At 39.8% G+C, this 15,445-nt stretch overlaps 1 protein-coding gene across 12 annotated transcripts in view; it reads right to left on the minus strand.

The window, feature by feature from the left end:
* Positions 1 to 15,445, minus strand: part of LOC117237187 (TLD domain-containing protein 2) — a 303,806-nt gene that overhangs the window by 131,920 nt on the left and 156,441 nt on the right. For 3 of the 12 annotated variants that reach the window (XM_033500917.1, XM_033500918.1, XM_033500913.1), the window contains exon 1: positions 10,051 to 12,190. The exons of 4 other annotated variants lie outside the window; for them this stretch is intronic. In XM_033500917.1, coding sequence (XP_033356808.1) covers positions 10,051 to 10,637 — 587 coding nt within the window. In that variant the 5' untranslated portion in view covers positions 10,638 to 12,190. Of the gene's footprint in view, positions 1 to 10,050; positions 12,191 to 15,445 lie in introns of those variants that run through there. 5 more of the 12 variants (XM_033500916.1, XM_033500914.1, XM_033500919.1 and 2 more) reach the window with 5 other exon arrangements.

Consider the following 15,445-nt stretch of genomic DNA (forward strand, 5'->3'; position numbering starts at 1 on the left):
CCACGTTCCAAGGGTCCTAATGAAAATTACATCTCGCCTCCCGGGCGACTAGAAATTACAATTATCTCGCACTAATGCACGAACAATTTCGATATATGTCTCTAAAAATCTCCTTTCTAGCAAAAGTTATTTTTCTCCCCTCAAGCTCCACCTCCGCGACATAAAAATACAACAAAATTAAAATTCCGATTATCAACAATTATAATCTCATAATCGATCTAATCCAAATGATACTCTGTCCCAAACACAGAGTATCGAAAGAAAAAGTCCCTCATCGAATTACGCATAAACTAGACAGAACTCTAATCGTTAATTATTCTAATTCTAAATACGGATGATCGAAATAAGAATTGTCTGACTGAGTTACATATAGGCTTCTCGATTAAAATGCACACGTTACATCGAGGCCAGTTATTCGTTCTAATATCAAGGCGAACGCAGAGCCAAGTCGGACGCATACGCGTATGCGTGATAACGTGTTCGAAGAGTAAAGCGAGTTGGACACGCGAGCCGCGTGCGTAACAACGCTTCGCTACTTTCTCGTCTGCGTATCCGCACCAGTGAACGTCACTTTCTCAGACTGGTGCATACACGCCCTTCGCGATTCACGTCACTTTCTCAGGGTAGCCAGCCGGCGTGTTCTTCACGGACGAAGTCGTGCCTTCCTCCAGAGGAGACGTGCACCTGCGTGCAGGTTACTTTTTTTTTTTAGGAAACGTACGTATGTGTGCATCATGCACGCCCTCGAGAATAAGCCAAGTTCGTGCATGAATATTTATGTGAACGTTTTGTGGGAACTGTCGTTCATAAACTACTCTACTTGACTGCCTTCGTCTCTTTTGCAGAAAACTTGCGTTTTATGCATCGTGCTGGTCCATCGAGTCTGTGCAGGAATTCCTATTCTACTTACGGATGATTTACTCTCGTAATATGTATTATAAATTTGCCCTACGGATTTTTTCAAGTAGAAACAAACGGTCGTACTCTCAAGGAAATACGAGTACGTTTATCAAATAAAAAATTCATTTCGAAGAATATATATATATGTTTTCGTAATGTTGCAATGTAACGCGTATTCGTTCCATTTTCTTTTCTCCGTTTACAAATACAGATAAGGATAGAATGAATCTTTGTTACAACCTAATATTATCAGTTCTATTGGAAAAAGGAAAAGAAAGGAAAGTAGAGAAGGTATCTGTGTTGAAAAAATACCAACTACGTTAATACGAATAATAAATATACTTTTGTAAATGATCTAAATGTAAGGTACATCTGATTGACCTAAAACTTCGACACATTTGTCTACTATCAACCAACATCGTGTATCACGATTGCATAGAAGATTCAAACGGAAACTTCCCACGACAGATCGCCGGATAAGACAATAAAGTCTTTGTTCACGTTGAAGAATCTTCGATTTTTATTACGATGAGTCGTGCATACCACAGGGACATAGAGCTGTTTGCGTTTTGTTATTCAACGAGCGGCCACGGCGGGACGCGAGGAATTGCGCTTTTCTTTTCCTTCGTTAAACTTTTGACGTCACGCGTACGTGCATTTTCGGTTTAACGACGCTGAATCAACCCTCTCCACTAGTTCATTATGATTTTCAATTAATCCTTTCTCGAGGGAAGATTTATGGGCATAGCATGGATTTACAGCCGAGATCGTCTAAGCAATTTTATACAATGATTCAACTTTTATCGCTGGGATTTTATCGCTCGTTGAACACTGTATACTAGGTGTATTAATCGTAACCTTCTGCGTTGGTCTGATATCATGCGCGACAAGTGTAAATATGTAAAACCGAAGCCGCGAAGAATAAACTACGATATTAATTTCATTTCCATGAAATTTTAATTCATGTATTTACTATGAAAGTAAAAACTTCAAGTTGCGTGTATCTTTCGATAAAATCGTTAAGTAAATATATAAGTAATAAGGTAAATAAATAAGTAAATATAGATAATTGTTAAATAAATACCGATAATGAAACAACAAATTAATCTTCTAATACAGAGAAACAATATTTCTTATATAACCTACTTTGCTTGTATGTGTACAAAGTTCCATTGAGATCATCAGCCTCGAATTAGATAATCAGCTTGCTGCAAGTATAAAAATCGCATCTTACAATAGCAACTTCTAACACAATGACCTCTAAGCATAAATTATATATATGTAAAATTTTGCGTTACTAATTAAGATGCTAATCACACGCCAACGTGTGTAGCACTGCATTAATAATTCCTCGGACAATGCTCCGCGCTGAACTCGGTTGCAACCGATACCAAATACAAGGCTACACCATATCTGACTAATTAACACTCGCTTTCGATGCGTTCGCCGACTTTTACCGTTTCGAAATTTCTCGACGTGCTAACGTATCATTGCGAACCGGCTGACATAACAACATATTTTTAGCGAATACGAGGGAGTTGGCATAAAATTCCACGCGAACAGGGCCCGTAATTTATTTGGATAAAGCCTACTCCGATCAAATTCGATTTCCTGCTTCGCCTTCTTTCAATCGAACATGTTCACGATCTCCTCTAACGATATACAGCATGTTCGGGTTATTCATTTTTATTTGCCCGTTTCGATTGATTTTTATTGTTATTCAGTTATTGGTACTGTCTTCTACAAGCGAACAATTTATTGGTCTTTTTCTTCCAATTGGCACATTTGTGAGAAAAATGTTGGATCCCTAAACGTCTGCTGTAGCAACAAATATCGTGAGACATTTATCCAACGGCCATCATTTATAAAATATTCGCGAAATATGCAAATGCGTCGTAAACAGATTGCAAACTTTTATTTATAATTATTGGATCGTTAGTATGTCGCTCGCGTTAGTTTGTTTACAAACCTAAAAATCTCAGTACCAAATACCCATTCTGAGAAATTCACGTTCTACATTATTCTAACACTATTAACACTGTGAAATATTAATAATACGCTACGTTTTGCAGTCAGTATCGTTCTAAGAATAATTTCTACGCTCGTATCCTCTTCCTTTTTAATTAATCGTCCAATCGTCATGAGTGTTTACGATTGTCGTTCCCAATCGATGGGCAGAGTGGAAAATAAGAATGATATAAAGGAACGTACATGCCGGCGATAAAAATAACGGTGGAACAGGTCGCGTTAATAGAGATGAAACGCAAATAAGTTGCGCGCTACATTTGCACCGCACGTATGTTTATACGTGTGCGTGCAAAAGGTGTACAAAGAGTTGCACGAGAACAGATGTTGCGCGTGGTGGCAATTTCGAGTGGCTGTCGAATGCTTGCGCAATTTGCGAGCACCTTATTGGCAGAGGCGAAATGTCGGACTGTATGTCGTTTAATTCGTCGTATTTTCATCGACAATTTCAATTGCCTCGTTTATAACCGCTAACGAGGATCTCAGGTATGCTACTGTTTGCAATTGTTTGACTGTCTTCAGCTGTCGGTAATTTGCATTTAAAATACGTACAATTAAGAGCAACTTACGATACGGCCGACATTAATTGTTTCAATAAAGATTACTCTGTTGTAATAAAACCGGCGTGAAGTATAAAGAAGAAGAAAAAAAGAAACAATAACACGGTGTTTGAGAAAAATTGAGCACTCGAGGACATAGATTAATTCGATCTTAAGAGGCGCCTAATAATTTTGTTACGTCGTATCTTTACACCGATAATTGCTATTGCGAATCACTATCAACACAGAAGCTAAAGTAATATAGATAAGTTGAAATCGCGAAACAGTCGCATTAATAATAGTAGATACAGATCAAACTTGTTCATACTAGAAACATCTTTTCCACGCTAATTTCCTCGGCATTACCAAGCATTTCTTTAATGCGGTTTTTTCTCCATTCCTCGCCAAATCTTACGAAATAAACGAAGCTCTGGCCTGCAAGCAGTAAAAGTAAAACAGAAAGGCGGAAAATTTATTTTCTCTATAACAGAATCAATTTCTGAATGAAAGAAGGGAGGATAAGAATGGAGGAGTTTGAAAGGTAGGTTGTACGAGCAAACACGTTACAACAACGCAAACTCTATTGGATGTCGGGAATAAGGCACACCGGAAGCGATTCTTCGAAACTGGCAACGAAACTTTTCCTGAACACGTTCCTGGCCGTTCGAGGAAAACACGCGTTTTAAAGTCGACTCGCGCGGTTGTTTCGCTCGTATTCCACGGCCATTCTTTCTTTTCTTCCGTACGGAAGCACGATCGAAGAGCAAAAAACAATTTCAACCTCTTTCGAACTCTTTTTCCCCTTTCTCATTTCTTTATTTCTCTGTTAAAGCACGCTTCAACCAATTAGGATCGTTTTTTCTCTTTGTGTTTATTCTTCTATGTTGTTTATTCTTCTTTCCGCGTTGCAAACAGAATATATTCTTCTACTTGTTGCAAAAGGTTTTACGTTTTGCAATGAAACGTCTCGTTCCATGATTAATTAATTGGAGAAAAGATGTTAGCTCGTTACTTTGGATTTGAAAACTTCCGTCTGTCCTCGAGGACAATTTCAGCATCGCAGAGCTCCACGCGAAATCGAAACGTTCGCGCAACATCGTGCGAATCGCCGTGAGAAACATCGAAAGAGTAGTTTGGTATCTAGCAAACGCGGTAAATAAAGGCTTGGATAGAAAAAAGAAAGAGCAAAGAATAATAACACAGGCAGCTATTTTAAGACGTTCGACCGGTTTTCAGGAGCAACCAGTGATCCTGATAAATTCCTCGTGCATTTTTTTTGCCAGCGACCAAATCGATCCAACTTTCCAATTTGTTCATTATTCTAATCCTTTGCAACGGAAAGCAGCGTTTGTTTGCAAAATGTCTCATTGAAAATTCCTCTTTCTACGAAATTTATTTTTTAAAGATCAAAAGAGAAATTTAAATTTCTCCCACGCTAGAAAAACATCGTAGGTATTACAATATTTGCGTTGTTATGCTCTGTGTTTTAAGCAAATGTACAAAGAACGGAGAAATGTGTGTACATATTACGTTATGCTAGAGAAAATTTTCTAGATATTAAAAATGCAAGTATTAAAGGAGATGCGACATCGCGAACGATACGATAGCTTTGAAAATAAATATGTCGAGCTACAGACAGATAAGTTTAAATATGCTTAACCATCAGTTGAAAAGTGTGCTTATCGCGAAGTTAAACAAATATCAGAAGTCTGAATTTGTTTTTATATGAATACGTTATTACTACTGAAGTTCTCATAAAAATATATAATTAATCCCGGTAAATTTATTTATCGCAAGCAGCCATAAAGAGCCATAAATTCCAATGTAAATTTCGAACAATAACGTTTGCAACAATTTACGCATTTTACATTCCACGATATTAAAAAATCATATTTGTAACAATTTATGTATCTGTCGTCTTACAACTTTCCACTGAAACATTTTTTCCTATCTTCCGTACTCCTCAAGATGTTCAATCCGATCCATTTAAACCAAATACGCTGACGGTAATTCGTAGCAATTTATCGAACAAAGAGAAGCGGCTCCAGAAGATGTCCGTAAAATTTGATTCAGCGGAGAAGAATTTTTCCTCTTACGGTTTTTAGGATCCGAGTAAGAAACGAGAAGGATGGATATTCTATTTGGAGCGTACAGAGCTCGTGGGATATAACGTCGAAACCGGCGGCTCTGCCGTGAATCAGCTGGCACGAAACTATCAAAAATTAACGGCTGCGGATCAATCGAATGGAACGGGGAAAAGATGCAGCCAGGGGAAAGCCGACACGGTTGGATTACCGATGTCGAAACGAGCTGCCAATTTTTCAAGGAGGGAAACAGTGCGAATGTGTTACGGGATCGACCTAATTTCCTCGGTGAATTTTCCTCGTCAGCGGAAAAAAAAACAGCAGAGCCTGGTCAGCTAACCGAACATTTCCTTCCCTTCTTTCATTTTCTTCTTTTCCCGCAAACAATACGCCCTCTCGGAATAAAAACTGCAAATTCCCTCAATTGCCATGTCTAACAATGTTCCTGGCGCCTCGTGATCGTACGAAGTAAGGGAATTATCGTCGAATGTGTTCAGAATGCAATTTCGTCTTGTCCAATCGATTTTTAGTTCCTATTAACCTCGACTACAGGTATTACGGGAATGATTGTACGTACAGCAAATTTCATTCATATACACGGTGTTCCTGTTATTGTTCTTTGCCATTATGTAACATTGTAAATGGACCAATTCATTAAACCCTGTTCTCTTCCAATTTTCTTCCACTTTTCTTAGAAACCTACCGCTCATGAGAAAGACATTGGGAATTAAAAATGTGAACACGCTGTATAAATCCGCTAATCGCACTTAAGCCTACTCGAATACAAGCCAACTTAGTCGTACATAATTATACTCGAACTAAATTTAAGCGGATTTAACTACACGTATTCCGAATCTAATCAGACCTGTCCCTATGCACCCAAATCAAATTATAGCGTTCGAGCGTAGTATCATTAGTATACTATATATAAACGTTAGTATACGATCTTCCATATTTAAACATAGATATAACGTGTAATTAATATTCCGTAAAATACGTGCCAAATCGCACGTCATCGGCAAGAAACATCGACGTCCAGCATATTTTCTACTTACAAGGAGATGGCAAGAACTGGGAAATCTCGAGTGAACTAGCTGTACGTGTGTACGATGCTTTAGGCTGACGGTGTAACAGCCCCAAAAAGATTTCACTGTGCAACCGTTTGTTTCTGAGAAATTAATACATTTTTTCATATCTTTATATTAGGTTGTCCGGAAAGTATCTTTCTTTCGCACACGTGTTTTCTACAACAGTGCAGCTTCATACAAACGTGAAACCAAGTTTGCGAAACGTCGCGGTGTTTATCTCAACAGAACAAAATGGATCGTACACAATTCGACAAAATAATATAAAACAAAAAACGTTGTGCGTCTATTATTTCCTCATAGAACGAAAGAGACATTTCGGACAATCTAATCGATTCTTTTAATATTGATATTACGCTCGGTTGAATATCAAATTTTTACAATTTACCTTGATCAATTTTTCATTATTTTTATTTATCACGGCACCGCTGCAAAGTCTTACGATTTTACGGATGGAAATTGTAAGAGGAACGTTTCAGAACGTGAGAAATTGCTGCACCAAGAAAACAAAGGGCTGTGCGTTCAAATCCTTCTGGGATAGTTTTACCATCAGCCTAATGCGCATACAGCTATCTTATTCGAAATTTCGCAGCTCTTGCCTTGTCAAATCAAAATCTCGCCATATCAAAACCTTGAAGTATGAGGAAACAACGATCCGGTCGTGTAACGTTTAATGAGAGTCGTAAAATAAATAAAAAATAACGCAATGACGTAATTAGAGGAAGCGAGAAATGAGAAGATACACTCTCAATTTTTTCTCCATTGATTGGAGAATAAATAATGGCAAAAATAATGGTTTCTTGCTTCTGGATATTTCTTTGAAAAAGTTTACGCTAAAGGTGCCAGGCAATGCGATTAGGGCAGATCGATTGCACCATGCTTTCTCGAGGTATGTTTAATTAACAAACTGTTGGGGATAATTATGCCGATGCTCGGAACGGCAATAAAATTAGTGTTTAGTTAGCAATAAAAAGACTGAGTAATCACGCGGCGAAGGTTACGTTTTTTGTTACGGCAATTAAGCGATCAAAACATCAGTGTCGAATGATATCCGTAATCGTTAGTTTGACAAGACTGGATTTGATGTCGACAGCCGACACCCAGGAAGCAGCGAATAATTAACAACAACAAGTATCGACGACGAGATTAAAAGATCAACAACAAATCGATAATACTTGTCGTTCCATACGTTGTTTTCGTCTGTCAGAAGTTAAACAGAAAAAGAAAAAAAACATATTTGACGAACGTTCGAGTGTTCTGTAATGCTGTTTTCACAGATAAAGAAAATAAATTTCGAGATAATTGTACGCAATCACGGATAAAGGAAAAGCAAGAGATCGATATCGAAAGACAATGACGCGCTATTGACAACTCGATCCACGTTTCTCGACGCTTTTCGTCAAGTACAGACGACCGATTGCGTATGATTAAGACGACTCCTACGATAAACGCACATTGAATCACGATGTTTGATTTCCGCGTTTATAGATGCGCGGAGAAATCGTGGGATTACCGGCGAACGCACGGGGAAACTTCAGAAAAATTTCCCGTCTTAGGAAACCCGCGAGATTGGACACCGATACATACAAAGCTGTAAATCGACATTTTGTTCCCGGTTTTCCGTATTCCTCCGTTCCGAACTTCCCATATTATTAAACGAACTAAACGTTTAAGAAGCAACTTATTTTACAAAATTCCATTGTGATCGTGCACCTGATTGTTCTACTGGAAACTTAGCGATAGTTCAATGCTATCGATGATACATCATGTTTGGGATTGCGAAATGGTTGGAAACGTAATTATTACAATTCCCCTCTCAAGGACGCTGCACTCGCAAGTGTGAAAAACAAGATCGCTGAAAGAGAAGTTAAACACATATTTGCGGTTCGATTTATTTTTATAAAGCAAGATACGTGTATCTTTCTACTACTGTACGAAAAATTCCCATTAACATTGGATAAAATGAACGTCTTATGCATGTTACAAATACGCCGACGTTTCGACATAATATTATTTAATTCGGAACGTACGTAAAAATTTAGGTAAACCGAGTATACCGTGAGATATACGTACGTATACCATTCGCGTGGTTAATTTACAAAATTTCGAATCTACGAATGATGAAAGAATGAACGTCTATGTACCTACTTACAGGATCTGTATCGCGGATACGATACGTGTAACCGATTTATTCGCAAGACCGGATGACGTCAGCTTTCGATGCAGAAATATTAACGGTTCTAGAGAAACGCGTGCAAATGTTTTTATCACGAGGCACTTTCCACCCAGGCTACGTAATACAAACAGATCATGCTAGAATTCGGTTGGTAAAAGCGTTGTATACGCTATGAACGAGGTCGTTATCGCGGGCGGTAATGCGACTGTCTGACAAGTGACATGATCACCGGGGCCCGGATTATGGTTTTAACTTCGCGTCGACTTCGCTAAATATTTACACGGTGCACCTGTCTCGCGATTTTTCTCGCAAATCACATTCACTATACTCGCTACTGTAACAGTGCGTACTGACGGTGATATAACACGAATAAACGATAACAAAATCGTGATTGCTAAACGTCTTTCCTCCGCCCCGTAACGTCCATGATAATAATCTGAAAACTGTGACTTTTCCTCGATATGGCAGATGATACGACAGAAGCGTACGATACGACTAAGGAAGATAAATTCTTCGGTAAATTCATGTCAAAATTAATATTATTGATTGTTCATGTTTGTTCAGCGAGGAAAGTATCGTTCTTCCTTTACAGGATTGTGTATCGATCTTTTGACTTTCCCGCGTTTCTAACGAAATATCGTTTATGCGTGTCGAGAAGAGAAGAATCAAAATTCAATTTTCAAATCGCCATACTTTCTCATCCTAATAAATAGCCGATTGTTGAGATTACGGAGATCAGCTTCCGTGAATATCTCACGAGCAACGAATTTGTAGAAGCGTCGTTCCTGGTGTAGAAAACGAACGATGTTATGCGATAGAGAACGTTCACGTGGCAATTTATTCATCTGGTTTCCATGGGAATAAAAGCATTGCGTGTGACGAGCGGGGAACGATACCCCCGCGAAAACCGGTCCCGCTCGAAATTATCGATGCGAACACTACGAAACTTCAGCCGGCCAACCGTACAACGTTTGACGAGAGTCGGTTTTACTTTATGTCTATGTTTTTATCCACGTTGCAACTCGACCGAGCAATTTCGTTTAAGTAAAAGCGATTTACTTGGAGAGGCAACTTTTAAATACCGCGCCTTACGAAAAGATAAAACGACGCGATCCAATAACAGAGAGAAAGCTAAAGGACAACGATGGCGTGCCGTTATCGATGTCCAAAAATTTCACAAGAAGCATCGATCTTTAAAAGACGCAAAATAGAATAGCAACGGAACGCGAACTGGTAAATACCTGGCGACGGAGTCAGGCACGAATATGTTCCACCAGGAAGGCCTCTTCTGTCTGGCTTGCGTGTAAAGTCCATCGGTGCTTGCGACCTGTGTCGGGACGCCAGCAATCCCTTTCCTCCTTTTGCGATCGAGTTTCGGCGGCCTGGCGAGGATATGCCACGACTTTCTGCGAGCCTTTTTGCCCTCGATGTCCGCCTGTATTCTTCTCTCGTTCTCCAGTAGTTCTTGGTTCTCCTCGAGCAGATCCTGCGACACGTAGAAAACCGAGCACCGTCTGCCACATTCGCTGGCGCGTCTTTTCTCCTTCTGCACTTGTTTCGTATTTTCCTTCTCCTCGACAACGCTACCGCGTCTCGCTCTATGAAACAGACTGTCCCTTCGCGCCTTCAGATCCTCCAGCACGCTGTGCCGTCTGCCTTTATTATCGCGTAAAATAGCGTTCGAGTCCCTTCTGCCAACAGCGCCGATAAGTTTCGCGAATGACGATTCTTTCTCCACTATCGAAGGAATCGAATTGGTCGACGCGTATTTGGCGGCCGAGTGGCCGTTGTTCTGCGGCTCGTTGCTGATGTACATCTTGCTTTCCATGCTACGTATCGATCGAGATCTTCGAAACGCGTATCCACGTTTCCACTGTATTGCCGATATACTAAATCAACAACACCGAAACACCCGCGACCACTATACTAGACGACGAAGACGAGAAAAAACCATCAGGAAACTGTCGCGACGCACTGCACACTTAATCACCCGAGATCCGCTATCATTTTTCCGGTGGTTCGCAAGGGAAATACGGAAGGCATGAGTCGCGTACCGTTAAGGCGCGATCGGCATTATTCCGTCGCCGGTGAAAGCAGCCACGACGGCGTACCGAGTGACCGCCTTTTCACTCCTCGTGAAACGTGCTATCGGCACGAATACGCGCGTATCCAACGAACGCGACCGAACCACGAACCTATATATATATATATATATGTATATATCGTATCGACCGGACCTGTCCACAGATACGTGTATACAAACCGGGAACAGCTCAAGCGCGAGATCCACCAACAGATCGTTGACCCAAGAGAATCGTGAGCGCGGAACCAGCCAACGGTGGTCGACCGACTACCTTCCACCTCGCGCGCGTCTTTTGCTCGCACGCATTTGTTTCTCTATTTTCTGGTAAGTCGAGAAGAGAGCTCTGGTTGGAAACTCGTTCGCCGCGTTTCTGCGTTTCGGAACGTCAACCGAATCAACCTTTGCCTCGTCCTCGAGCCGTCAAAGGTGGCGCGGTGTGTGACTCGTGTTGTAATAACTTACAACCGAGAGATTGTATTTGGAGCAACTCGGAACGAATTCGATAACGGTTCCTCGCAGTGAACAAAGCGAATCTGTCTGGTTGAACGAGAGAACAAGAACGAAGAGACGAGTCTGGTTTGCTGCGAAGTCAATTTCCTAGCGGCTTCGAATCGTTTCCACGATTTCAATGCAGGAACTACGACCAAGCTTCGCTGTTGCTAGCGTCTTCTTCTTTGGCCGGTGGAACGCTTTCGGATGAACGACTCGACTTGTTGATAGTGTTCAGCCAAAGCGGTGTTCCTTTTCGTCGTTCGATACGGTGGTAACGACGGGGAATCGAGGCTGGCCCGCTGAGACCGTCGATGTCGGCCACAATCCGCACACTCGTCCTTTCTTGTCGTCGTAACACCGACGTGACGTTGTCGCGATGCCGACACGTATACACACACGGGCCAAAATCGAGATTCGTTTACTACGAGAGAGGGAGAGAACACACGTGACACGCGCGATCTTCAGCAAATTAATACGTTGCTTTGATAAAACAAAATTCGACGACGATATAACAGGATACACGGCGTCTCGTGTTAAGAAGAGAGGGAGAGACGCACAACCGGCGGAAAAACAGGCGACTTTCTCTCGCCTCCTCTTTTTTTCTCGTGTTTCTTTCTTCGCAACTTTATTGTAATGCGTTTCGATTTTGCGCGCATGTGCGCACCTGATCTGCTTACACTCCACGACGATAGCCGGTTTTCGATAAACCGAGATATCGGGCTACACAGTTGACAGTGGTACACACACGCCGAATCGACAGGCCGTCACGAGAATCGAGTATCGCAGCGACTAAGCGAGAACGAAGCCGACTGCTTGTATTTATACACGTCGAGGCACTCGGCCGAGACTGTCTCTTCGGGCGCATCCCCCACCTCCCGTGCCCGAGTACCCAACAAGAAGAAACACGCATCGAAGACACACGACTTTACGCTCTTCGTTAATCGTTTACAAACAATCTTTTTTTTTTTCTTCCTTAATTCTCTCGATACTGTCTTACACGCGTCCGAAATAATTGCGGGATTGAAGGAAGGCGGCGATCGTACGAAACGCGTACTCGCAAGATGGAGGACTTTAAGGTCCGTAAATGGGAAACGCTGGAACCGGGGCATGTGTTTCACATTGCAACTATCAGCGCGAGCAAACGAGCAATTCGTAATTTGTCGTAGTAATATTATTACGACGATGATTTGAGAACAAATTTTAGTGTCTTTTAAAATTGTAACTGATCAATATGTGTTGATATGATCGATTGATTGAAAAATCAATCGAACTTCTTTGTATGTTTTCTTTTCTAAAAATCTAATACGTTCGAAAATATTTCTTTTTTTTTTGTTTGCGCTCGGGGTGAAAAAAATAAATCGCAGATTTCATTTGAACGAAGTTGTTTCGTTATTTGTAAATGTTCCCATCACGTTCTCTTTTTTTTTTTTTTAAATAGGAAGTATTCAGGAAGAATTCGAAGTTTTCATCTTCTTTCTTACGTCAGAGTGAAAAATGTGGATCGTAGATTGATTTTTCAGATCGAGATGAACATTCGTGAAACACGTTGACGACTACAATAATGTCTTACTTGCAGCTTACTAGTAAAGAAAATCGCGATTGAAAATACATTGAACAACTTGGAATCAATGTAATACAATGTGTTCATGAATATATACATACGCATATATAATATGTATGTGTTTCTCGCTCATTTCTGTCTTATATTCATACGATTCGTAGTTTTCAATCGTTTTATTAATTGTTTAAACAAACGTTTAATTGTTCATCGAGTAATATATTATCGAGAAGCCCGTGTAAACGAATCAACAATGCGATAAGTCTTAAGTAAATAAGTAACAACGTGCCTCGATTCAGTATACTTAAAGAATACACAAACACGGATAATTATCGCATGTAACTAAACGACGATGGGAACTAGTATGGTCGTAGTAAAAAGTAATAAATAATCGTAAATAAGTTCAATTTCAGAAAAATGTCAAGATACTAATGCATCGAATTTCCAGCTCCAGAAATTATCCTAACTAAATTATTCTTCGCTTTGCATCAACATTTCTAACATGCTATATTTCTTATAAATTTATTCTTATAAATATTTTCATATTTGTTAAAAATTTTATCGAAAGATATCTTTATTCAGACTATTAAGAAACAAAAATGGAGAGTATTCTTTGTCGAAGAAAATCACTTTGTCTCGTCTAATCATGAGCCGTTGTAAACGTGAAAATCTTCACGCGTGTACGGGAGAGAATAATCCAATCTTTGGCGAAATAAATTTCTGAGAAGCATATTCGTACGTCGCGTATCTCGAATTGCGATAAAGATTCTCATTGATAACGATGACAAACACCTTCTCGAGTTTTTCCTTCTTTTTCTCTATTTCTCTCTTTCTCTCTTTGATTAACTGCTTTTCATAGGCAAGATGCATACAGTAAGAAATAGTCTGATTCTTCTCAGATGAAAACATAGAAAATTATCACGGCAAAACAGCTTTCAAATGATCTAGCAATCGTAACTCATTTCATAATCCATGTCTAACTATTCGTCACGTCTGAATCGACGAGCCTCGGTTACCTAACCGCTGTTGCCGGCGCACAGATTAATTTTGTTGTGGAGCGTTATGGAGTCTGTGCACTCGAAACTGCGTGCAATTAACTGGTTTGTATGTCGGGAAGTTTCCAATGTAGCCTCGTTTATGTTTTAACGAGTTCTATAATAATTCGAATCGCTCGCAAGTTCGTAGCGAAATTTTCATCTTTCGTATATTGCGATTCGAAGAAATAGTAATCGATAATAGAAGCGAAGCAGGAAATTTTGCAATCCAATAAAATTCGGGCTATGAGAAAGAGCTTCGATTATCGAGAATTTATTTAAAAAATGAGAAATAATAGCTACCGTAGTCAGTATTGTCGATTCGTATCTTCATGAAACGAAATCTAAGTAAAAATTTGTTCTAGCTTTTAATTTATAATATTATTCATGAACATTATAAAGAATATCTCATTTTAGATATTTCGAATGTTCTACGCATCCTGTGTAGTTTCATGTAATTTAAATTCCCCGCAAAAGCGTAAACATCAGCGGGCTAATTGTAGCCCCTTTTTTGTCCCGAAACTTCAACTTCTACAACACGTCCAAGCCAAATTCGATTATGCCAACCGCGATATATTTCGTTCGTATGATTTAGGATCGTGTCGCGAGACACTTTTTCGTGGCGATACAACTTTGACCCAATTGCTGGGAACGACCGGATGAGTCGAACTTTAAACTGCGCCACAATCGAAAGCTACAGCTGTACCATTTGTGTAAATTCACCTTATACGGATCGAACATACACCATCAGGTGTCTTGCTATGTTTTCGTGAATATTTAAAATTAATCCAATCATGGCAAAAATTTCAAATTAATTTAATTTCAAATTAAAACGAAGAATTCACAATCATTGGTGAAAATATACATTTACTGTGCAATTTCAGCGATTAGAATTTTTCTTCTTACATTGTGTAATTCTTCATATGTCATTTTTGCTTTGATTTCTTTGTTGCTAATGTTATGTTTTAGTCGTGCATAATTCTAATGTTATATACATATATAAACGTGTTTGTTTTCCTGTTTAGTGTTTAGAGATCGCTTCGAGAAACTCGGCTGACCGAGTGAGATTATGGTCGTCCGTAGAGGGACAGAGAAAGAGAGAGAGAGAGTTAATTGGGTGAATCGAATTAAGAGCCAGCCAGTATTTTCATTGTTGCAATTCTCTAATTAGTCGCGTACGAATTGACCAATTGTTTCCACCGGTTTGCACGTCCGCCTCTCGTTAATCCCGCGAGTCTGCGTTCGAAAGAGCAATCGCAAGATTTTACACAAAATCGTCTTCTATAAAGTCAGACGCGTTCCGATATAAGCGAAAATGGTGAACGAATAATTGACACAACGCACGTGAAATATTCTTCAACAACGCTGTCTTACAAAGATCTAGAAAATCGATGAACTCTTCGATCGGACTGACTTAAATCAAAACGATAACGTCGCTAAATTCGCTAATTCATCAATTAATCGAGCCA

Source organism: Bombus vosnesenskii, unplaced genomic scaffold (assembly GCF_011952255.1).
Source record: "Bombus vosnesenskii isolate JDL3184/JDL3185 unplaced genomic scaffold, Bvos_JDL3184-5_v1.1 scf7180000013361, whole genome shotgun sequence".
Lineage (NCBI taxonomy): Eukaryota > Metazoa > Arthropoda > Insecta > Hymenoptera > Apidae > Bombus > Bombus vosnesenskii.